The 10,464-nt window shown below is 37.6% G+C and overlaps 1 protein-coding gene across 2 annotated transcripts; it reads right to left on the bottom strand.

Annotated features, from left to right (window-relative positions):
* Positions 1 to 1,677: 1,677 nt before the first annotated feature.
* Positions 1,678 to 10,022, bottom strand: LOC144640132 (kidney mitochondrial carrier protein 1-like). 2 transcript variants are annotated; one of them, XM_078499341.1, is made up of 10 exons: positions 9,777 to 10,022; positions 9,266 to 9,360; positions 8,874 to 8,959; positions 7,969 to 8,076; positions 7,584 to 7,708; positions 6,857 to 6,917; positions 5,514 to 5,600; positions 4,861 to 4,941; positions 3,410 to 4,253; positions 1,678 to 2,950 (listed from the first exon to the last, which is right to left on the bottom strand). In XM_078499341.1, the coding sequence occupies exons 1-9, from the start codon at positions 9,833 to 9,835 to the stop codon at positions 4,203 to 4,205; spliced, it is 753 nt and encodes a 250-aa protein (XP_078355467.1). In that variant the 5' UTR covers positions 9,836 to 10,022; the 3' UTR covers positions 1,678 to 2,950; positions 3,410 to 4,202. The 2 variants fall into 2 exon arrangements, with proteins under 2 accessions (XP_078355467.1, XP_078355468.1); XM_078499342.1 differs by having other exon boundaries at positions 9,266 to 9,355.
* Between the last annotated feature and the right edge of the window lie 442 nt (positions 10,023 to 10,464).

Below are 10,464 nucleotides of genomic sequence, written 5' to 3'. Positions count from 1 at the left end.
CCGAAACATGTCTTTCTACTCAGGGAAAACCCTTTTCTTTGGTGGCCGTCCCTTTAGGCAAAAAATCTCCCGACAAGCTATAATATTGCTCGCACTCTGCTTGTATTACAGCAATTGATTTGATGTGAAGTTTTGATCCTAATATATCACACTCCAGCACACGAATAAATGTTGTCCTCTTTTTACGGCCTGTTTGATTTTGTCGGTGAAGGCTTTCCTACCTGTCCCACATATTTTCCCATTATTTTCAACAACGATCCCGAACCAGGCCAGAAAATCTGCTTTATAAGAGGCTTGCCACACACAAAACACTTTTTCTTAGCGAAATTTACGTCTATATTTAATTATGTGACGATAAACAGTACAAAAAACAAAGTTTGAATCTTCCGCGCCATTTTTATTCCCAAGATCACGCGGTCTTTGTACAGCGGTTGCACGCATGCGCCCGCAAAATGCCCTCCTGCTTGCGCTGTATACAGTTGAAACTCTCTGTATCGGCCGCTCTGAGGCAGAATTAACTGCCGTTATTATTCAACACATGCGCGCGCTGCCCATATATGGTCAAAATGTTAACGTTATCTGTCATCCGTACATAACAGATATCCTGCGATATATGTAGGTTGCAAAGATTCGTCCGAAATCTTGTTAAGCGCTTTATAATTACAGTTTTTCTACCTGCAAAATGTGTTTCGTTGACAATTTGTTGAATAATAAAACAATTATCCTGCTCAATCTTGCGGAATATCGTCTGATTTTAGCCAACTCGGCCTACGGCCTCGTCGGCTAAGTATCAGGCGATATTCCGCGCGATTTCGCAGAATAATTGTTAAATATAGGGAGCTGAGCATTGTAAGGGTTAAAGTATCGATTGGTGCACGGTCGGGGCTAAAAATCTTGGGGCTGTTAGTAGACAAACTCAGTAATGTTCTGTCCCTGGTCATTTTTGGGTTTGGCGCGCTTCAAAGTTGGAGTGGATAAAAAAGTTTCATTCCCGTGAGGTTGATAATTCAGTACCCTGTGTTGAACACAGGGTCAGCTTGACAGAAAAAAAAATTAAGGAGAAAGGGGACGGAAGAACAATGTTATCATTTTAATAAGATCTTCAATGACACAATATGCTTTGCTAAATTTGAACGCAGGTTTTATGATGTGTTTAAAGACACACACACATTATACCCCATTAAAATCTACCAGCTTTGATAATGGCATTCATTATTCCTAATTACTTTGCTGTTGAATCAAGAATTCCCACCAAATGCCAGAAGACCACCTCACATTAATTAACAATGAAATTCAGTTGCGATCGCTTGACATCACAATCTCTGATCTGAATTACTGATCAATTATTCTTTACAAGCACGTACAGTACGGTTGGATGTCTCTTTTCACATTACAATTACAATACATTGTCGAACAGCTAAGTGATGGGAATATAGAATCACATCAGCTATACGGGATGAGAATCTGATAATCTCGATTTAAAACTAACTTCACAGAAGTAACATTAAAAAGTAATCAAGAGTGATGTGTAAGGAGAATTTGTACTTTCACCTTGGTCGTGATGGCTGCTTCTGTAGTAGCCTGCGTTGCAGGCGCCGTTGTTTCGAGCGCGCGTATGGGAAACGCGAAAGGCGCGAGAGGGCCACGCGAGGAAAAGCCTCCTCAATGATTCCTCGCGTGGCCCTCTCGCGGTCGTGCTCTCTTTAAAACGCGCTAAAAAACCTACACAGGCGCTCTGCTACGCAGGTTTCTTCTGTAGTTAAAATAACACTGTATTAGACTAGCTAGTTTGTTTTAAAATATTTTGAGAAAATTTATAAAGAAAGTAATAAATTAAGATACTACTGAGTTTTTGCCAATTGAAATAAGAAGTTTCAAACAATGGACAAAATAAATTAGAAAGACTTCAATTCTATAAGCTCTTTCAGTTTGTAGTCAGTGTGGTCTGTAAGGTATCCGGTCACCTCGCCACCAACCAACTCGCCACCAAAACTGGTGTATTCCTCGTTCTTTAATCCATGAGCCGAGGTGACTTCGCTTGGTGGCGAGTTGGTTGGTGGCGGGATTGCTTGGTGGCGGGTTGACCGGCATTCGTTTGTAATGGCTGAAAAAGAAAAAAAAAATCCTCACATTTTCCAATCAGGCTCACCAAGTTGTGACAGAAAAAATTATTATTATTAGAACCGAAAATCTAGAGTCTCGGCTAAAAGTGTAGCCTGCGAACGCAGACGTATTTCCGGAAATACGACTGTGAGTGTTCGCAGGCTACTCAAAGTGGGGATCGGGCTTATAGCCAAATAAATACCTTAACGGTAGACTATCACGATAACAACTCTGCAGTTAATAAAAAAATTTCTTTATTTTTTTTCAGTATTATTAGTCCTTAAATCAATCATCTTCCCATGAATTTCCATTGATCAGTAAATACATATAAATTGAAAGATTTATCCTATCTACAGTTATGTTGTAGCTTTTGTACCTTTTTTTAATAAAATTTTATGGGTGTCTACTTTTTATTGTTGTTTCTGCTGCTTGTACAAAAGTTAAATTTCGACCTTTCCACGTATAGGTGTTTCATGTGTTTCTGACCTTAGCCAGTGACTCACTTGCTTACCACTAGCTAAACTTTTATTCAGTAACTTCATACTTATAATGAAAACTTAATTAGTTTTCATTATAAGTATGAAGTTACAAGGGATATTCTTACTCTCCTAGAATGGAATGCTAACCCATCCCAGGTTACTACCCCAGACATTTCTTAAGATTTGCCTAGCAGTTTGCAGTTATCTGCTGTGGTTTAAATTTATATCATTGGCTTAAATTTTTCAGATCAGTTTATTTTCTTTTGTTTCAGATTATGCAGTGTTCAAAGAAAATGGATTTTCCATGTTGTCCTTCGGGCAAGTTGGAACCATTATGTGCTAACCCAAAGGTCTATTTCAGTGGCCCACTTAAGGTCATTGCCCTGAAATAGAACTGAACACAATTTTTTAACCAAACTTCGCCTATTGGTTTATTACTTAAAGGGAACTTAAATTTTGAAATAAAAAAGGGGGGTCACCAGATTCGTTTAGGAGCAGGAAGACCTTGTATCTTCCATATAATTCCTTTAAAATTCCTCTGCGAGTACTAGCAAAGTACACGTTTTTAGCGATAATTTATTTTTTAAACACAAGAATTGATCTGTTTTCATTTTACAGAAAGAACTTAATGATCGCTACACCCAAAATATGAGAAAAAATTGATAGGTCACCAGACTCGTTTACGAGAAAGCGACAATTTACTTCTCTTGCGGACTAAACCACATAGAAAAAAGCCGCCATTTTGTTTATGTGCGCGCGCTCGCGCGCGCTTATTACGCGTAAAATTATGCGCAGTAAGGATGCGCAATGCAATACAGGGCAATGACCTTAATCTGCCAACAAAAAGTCCAGAGACAAGTGATGGATAATATCCACTAGCCCCGCAATATTGAATAGGACATCTTTTGCATGTTAAAAAAATATACTTAATTGACCACTCCCCGAGAGGGGACTTTTCAGGGCTAATCTGAATAAACACTGAAACAAATACTTTAAATAAACATAACATGGTTAAAAATCCAACTGGCAGGATGCAGGCCAGTTGGCTATTTACAAACGTAGCTGTGGAGTTGAACTCAGGGCGACCGAGAGCAACACCAGCTAGTGGTCAGAACGGGACTCAAACCCACGACCTTCGGATTGTGAGTCCAGCGCACTAACCACTCGGCCAAGCTGCCTCCCTGTTGTTATGAAAATGATTGTGAGAAAAGGAAAAATTAAAATTAAACTGCTTTAAAAAATTAAATCAAAGATAAATTTAAACCACAACATAGCCCATAATGATGACAATGATTAATAATATACAATTTAGCGTCTTGCTCAAGAACACAACAGCGCCAACAGCATTACAAAAAAAATATTTTTAAATGTGTTTTGGCTAAAAATAATAGTTATTTAATAATTTATTGATGATCAATACAAATGTCTACATATAACTTACAAAATAATTTTTTTTTTCATTCATCAGTCATAATAATAAATAGCACCATAATTTGAAACCTTCATAAATTAATTTGGTCATAGTAGAATTATTTTATTTATAATGAAAAAGAAACATAATCCTATGTCAACCTTAATAAAAAGGCTGAATTAGTCACTGAATTATTTGTTTCCTACAAATTATAAAGTTTTGTCTCCAAACTTCTTGTACTGTTCATATGACATAAAGAACTGCAGAGGAGTTAAAGAGTTGTAATAACTTTTAGCAATTTATTATTAATAGTTTTTTTTGCGTACTCCCCCACTTCAAGACAGTCAGGCAGATCCAAAAAATTCAGAAAGAAAGGGTCAGGGAAATTTTGGTGAGAGTGCAAGCCCCCTCTCCCCACCTCCCCCCCCCCCCCCCCCCCCATGAAAAATTCAAGTTTGTGGAGATGATGCTTACAGCATTCTGGGAGCATTTGCGACTAAAAGTTAAGGCGTCAGAAGAAAAATGGGGGGGGGGGAGGGGTGCCCCCTCTGCCCCCTCTAATTTACCTTTGATACTAGTCCAACCCAGTATTTGGTCGGGTTGCCTTAACAATAACTTTGCGGTACACATTTACACTCCTACATGGAAAGATGCTCAGAGTGGTAACATGTCTTGTCCAAGAACACAACACATCTAGGCATTCATGACCAGGCAACATATTTAGCAAATGGATTTTTCAAAATAGCCATTAAGTTGCAGCTGTACAGTGGAAAATAATTTTGGAAAATGTCGCAGGTACTTGTTAAAAAAATCAACAAATTTAAGACAAATATCACAAACAAAGTTAAGAAATTCACTCAAGGATACAATCACATTCCATGGGAATAATCTCAAAAACTGTGGTACAAATCCTCTATAGAGGGCAAAAAACCCCTCGGACTTGAATGTCTACAAAAAAGAGAAAAAGAGATAATGTCAGGTACAGGTGAAAAATGATACTGGTCATTTGTACTAGAGGGCATTGACACTAAACCTTAAATCATTTTGTAAATTAAAAATGCAATTAGAAGGGGTACAAAATAATAAAATTGTTGTTACATATATCTGCACTAGTAAGTAGTGTGACTGAAGATAACGGTCATGTCTGACCATGTCATGATGTGACTTTGTGATAAGTTTGAAACAGATACTTGATGCTCAACAGAAATAAATTAATAATAACACGGGTCCACTTTCAGTGTTAGGTGCAAAGCTGTCTTTCTTCATCCTTCTTTCAACATCGTCTTTCGACAAAGTCTTTCGACGTGCTGTTTGTAATGAGCCAATTAGAACTGATGCATACCGTTGTTGGTTTCATGCAAATGAGCCTACAAGATCAGATGGTCATGTTAGTGGGCTGTGATTGGCAGATTTTGATCCGTGTTCTTTGTTTAGCACGTTGAAGAATGGATGTTGATAGAAAGCTGCTATGCATGTAACACTGAAAGGTGTAAAAATTGTCACAATTTATAGTAACTTACTGTAACTAAACAGTGTGCAGCACTTCTATAGATGACAGTCCCATCACCAGGCTTCAATTTCAAATTTCTTTGATTCATCATTCTTGTCTGAAACAGTAGGTAAGTTTATCAAACAAATGACAAAGTTAATAGTGAAAATATTGAAGGACCGCAGCCAGGATAAAACATGTTATAAAATTTTGAAAACGTTCGATCTCTGGCTTAAAAAATTTAAAAATACGAGAATACAAATATTCTTAGTTATTAGCATTTTTATTTCTCAACTTCACACTCAGATTTTTTTACCTTTTTTACATTTTACCCGTCGAAGGTTGTAGTTCAAACAGCCGAAAGCTCATATTTTTAAAGTTTTTAAGCCAGAGATCGTTTTCAAAATTTTATAAAAGTTAATTGTGATAACCTTAAGTTTGTAACAAAATGGTACCGGTAATTATCTTGAATATTGTTTGAGAGGAAAGGGTTTTACTATAAAATTCACAAAACTGTGAAATGGGCCCGAATATTTACATCGCTGCCCCACCCATTTCCGTGGAAAAATTCCTGAAATTTTAAAATATGTGGCTTGAGTGCTGTGTCTTCTTGCTGCCACTGTTGTTGATGGTTGCCCACTTGAGCCCCAATGGTGATCTCAGTTTAAAAATACATTATTTGCCACAAATAAAATTTTATGTGCGATTTAGCCAGTTACTTTCAGAGAGAGGCTGGAACATGGAAGCAAGGGTACTAATTTGAATTTTGAATTTAAGATGGCGTCTTCAACTAAATGTCGCATTTAGAATAATTTATTGTTGTATAATGGATGTGCTGTTCTTGATCTCATTGACACAAACTTTTCCACCAACCCTCCTCCTCCCCATTCCTGCCTCTTTCTTGTTAATATAATGGTTGTCATTATGCTATGTGTTGGTTGATTGCCCTCTACTTCGCTGGCAATACATGTTTGTAAAGAAATTTGAGCTCACAATATATTGAATATTCAATTTTCACATAGCCATTTTTTCTTCATCATGTTGTTTGTATTGCCTTTATGAACAGAGCATAGCACACATATTTCATTCTGTTTAAAAAATTGAGATTTTGTGGGTAAATTGAAGCATTAATTAAAATATATTTTTTCTCAGCAAAAACATTAAATTATGATGAAACTTTCGACACAAATTCACTGAAATTCTTCTTCTGTCAACTGTTTGTTTGATGCTTTATTCAACGACAAACCTAATGTATTTACAGAGTTGTGAATTACCGGTATATGCTTAAAAAAGTGACGGTTAGTATCTACCAATGGAAGTCAGCAGGGCAGTGGAACAAAGTGGTTTGGTATTAAGTTTGCATTTCTAACCAACCTTGACCACATCAATGGGATTTGATGCAACAGCACCTGCAAAACCTGCCACACCGCTAGCACTGCAAAATCACAAAATACATCACTCAATCTTTTTTATATTTATCAATAATATCTTTGCACAGATGGGTGTGTATAATGTATTTCTGTTCTAATCCTGGAATCAAAGCAGTTTTTAGCGGAGCTCCAGCAGCCCCATAACCATGGAAATGGGAAAACATGTCATCATGGCTAGCAAAGTGGTGTGCTAGAGCATATGTATGTATGTACCTACACATGTAACATGGCGGCCATACTCAAGTTAGAGGCATACTGCCAGGCATACTGGAAAATGAAAGGTTACATCCACTTTATGATCAATTGACAGCTGTCAAAACAAGGTATCCACTGACCAGTATCACATGACCATATCGTGGGCTCAGGTGTAGAACTCATCCAGGACACATAGTTTTTTTGAAGTTGACCACTGACCAGGTTATGGTTTTCCATTGGATTGCAGGCTCAAGTCCTAATTTTTTCTGTCTATAGTTAGTAAATTTAGATTACCAGTAAATAAAGGGCAAAGTTAATAACCCAGGAGCTCTGCTTTATGGCTTGGCTAAATCTACTTATTATAGTTCTTTGTGTTGTGCATGAATCAATGATTCTTCTCTGTCTGGGTGGAGTATTACCATCCTGAATCCCATAAATTACAGTTTATAACTGGCAGAACAGTGTCCAACACTAACCAGAAATGTGTGTACGGGTTGTCACCCATGATTTTGTAATCCAAAATCTTCTTTTTACACCAGTCATAAACTGGGAGCTCTACGCCTGCAATAACTGCAGCTCTCTGTGCTGTGGGACCAACTCCCTGAAAGGACAACAGCAAAACCTCTTTCCTTATTCTATAACCTAAAAGATATGCTAGTGCCACCATAAAAATTTACTTAAAACATTCTGTTGTTGTATGAAATGAATGTCCTGAACTTTGACATTTTCTTCTTTTCTGTTTAATTAGAATTATTTCTTTTTTATATTTATTGCTATTTTTATGGGCTTTATATCATGATTACATCACTATGTTTTATAATGTAAATCACGCAATAAATAATTAAAATTGCAGCAAATTACCCGATAGAGTCCCCTTACTCCTTCTTCTTTGAACATGGACATGAAAGAGCGAATCATTCCTTTTCTGACCACATTGGCACCTGACTGATATTCAGCCTGCATACGAATCTGAAAAAAAGTGAGTAAACAGATAAGTATAACATAACTTGATATGGGCAGGTCTGTTTTCAGGCTTTCAACATAGACAAGGCAAGACCATGCTAGGGGTTTTTAATTTCATTGGTTACTGATTTCTCGAGAAAAATCAATCTTGTTTAACTGGGAATTCCAACTTAACGTATTTTGTTTTAAATTTTGGGGTAAAAACTAGATAAAGCAAGTGCCTCATCTTGCCTCTTGCCAGCTATGGCCCTGATGGGTTTCCTTAACAGTTAAAATTTACAAAGAACTTCAAGGGCAAATCTACCTTGAAACTTAGTGCTCCCAAACATCTTATGTCAGAGCACGAAACATGAAATACAGTTATACTACCAGTATATCGTTCTTGACAAACTGTACATGTACCTTATCTTAAGCATGAACCTCTATGCTGAGTTAAGTTAACTTATTTTTCAAAAAAAAACTGCATGGATAAACAACTTCCTACTTTTCCATTATTTTCTAGACATCAGAGACCCAGGGGCAGTAAGTGGGCCGGGGGCAAGGAAAAGTTGAAACTGTGGAAAAAAAAATGCGTGAAGAAAGTTGGAGTGAAAGCGAGCAGCCTTCCGAGGACGTTCTTTTCTAAAAACTGAATTATTAAAATGAAATAGTGTCTCCTCAGTGGCCTGCATTACCTTGTGACATGTATTTCCCATTAAGGAAAACTGTTAATTAGACCTCTTTAAGTTATTTGTTTTTAGCACTGCCACATCAAGGAAGAAAATGCAAGGCTAGCATCGCTCACTATTCACTTTTCAAATTACCTTCAAAACATCAGTTGGGTTACAAATAGCTGATGAAACAGCTCCAGCAATAACACCAGCAATTACATTGTAATACAAAGTCTCATCTGTAAAAAATAATATCTAGGATCAAACCATCATTCTTTAAAGCCTGCGCAGAGAGTAAGTGGCTGGCTGTCAATACATCTGGTTTCCATAGCAACCAATAGTACTGGTACTACCTCTGGTGGAGAGGTTACATAGCTTACAAAGACATATGGACACAGGCCAGCATCCTCTAGACTGTGCAGAATGAAACAACTTTTAAACACTGATGACTAACTTAATAGTGGTAACACTAGCAATATTTAAGGGAGGAAAGAAACACTTGGATTTATTAATAGTGGTAATAAAATCAGATTTACTAAGCTTACCCTTTGGATTTTTGACCAGCCTTCTCTTTAGAGCATGATAGAAGCCTAGTTTCAGAGATCCATAGGTTGCTTGACGCAAAAGTGCTGGCGCTACACTAGCATCAGTGATAGGAAATAAAGGTCAACCTTTAAAATCTTTAATTACGTAATAGAATACTAGTTTACATCCATGTATATGATGTGGGCACCTGGGCATCAAAAGGGAAAAAAAGACATGATAGACTGCAAACTACCAAGAGAAGGAGTGGAGAGAAAGAGAGGATATTGGCTGGTACCCATTTACACACCTGGGTGGAGAGAGGCACTATGAGAACAAAACACAGTGCCCTGGCCAGGGCTCCGGACCCTAGACCACACGTTCTGGAGTCCAGCACACTAACCATAAGGCCACTACATTGAAAATTTAAAATTCTTTACATGATCATCTTCAGTTGGCAACAATACAGAAATCAGGCGCTCTCTTGCTTCACTTCAAGAATGGAATAACTATATTTCTGGGAATATTACTAACCCGTTAAACAAAGCCTTGATGCCATCTTCTTTAGCAATTCTCACAAAGGCATGAAGCATTCCTCGGTATCTGATCTCTTTCTGTTTAACATCTATAACTTGACCTTGAAGCTGTAGTCTTGTTTTTGTGGTGTCAATAGGAAAGGTTCCTGTGGTAAACCAATCGATTTATACATTGACATGTAGCCATAGAAAAAAACTTTATTTATACTACAGGCGGCCCAGGCGTTGTATGCGATCAATGTGACATCTACAGTACCGCCTGGAATCATATGCACATTGGCACGCGTGAAGCTCGAGGGCAGAACGCGTGTATTGCACGCGGGAGGAACGAGACGAAACCGCGCGGTTCACGAACGAAACCCGCGCGGTTCACGAATGAAAACCGAGGTCAGAAATTCATTTCGGTCAAATGGACGAAAGGCCGACACAAAAGGATCTGTCGGCTATTGTTGTTTTTATTGTTTTCGTTTCAATGGATTTTTTCTCACATTTACAACTTGCTTATTTGAATGTTCCGTGCGTGCTAGCATGAGAAGCTTTTGAGTCGAAACTTGTCGCTTCGCGAAAGAATTAATTTTATCAAAAATGCAAAACGTGAATGAAAAAAATCGAAATTAATGAGGCCTGTAAAAGCACTTCTCTCGATTTATTCATCCGAAAATGAAGGAAGCGAAAATCTTTTTGCA

Source organism: Oculina patagonica, unplaced genomic scaffold (assembly GCF_052425735.1).
Source record: "Oculina patagonica isolate OP01 unplaced genomic scaffold, crgOcupat unplaced197, whole genome shotgun sequence".
NCBI lineage: Eukaryota > Metazoa > Cnidaria > Anthozoa > Scleractinia > Oculinidae > Oculina > Oculina patagonica.
The sequence above is the reverse complement of the archived record's forward strand: the minus strand, read 5'-3'. Positions and strand labels throughout refer to the sequence as shown.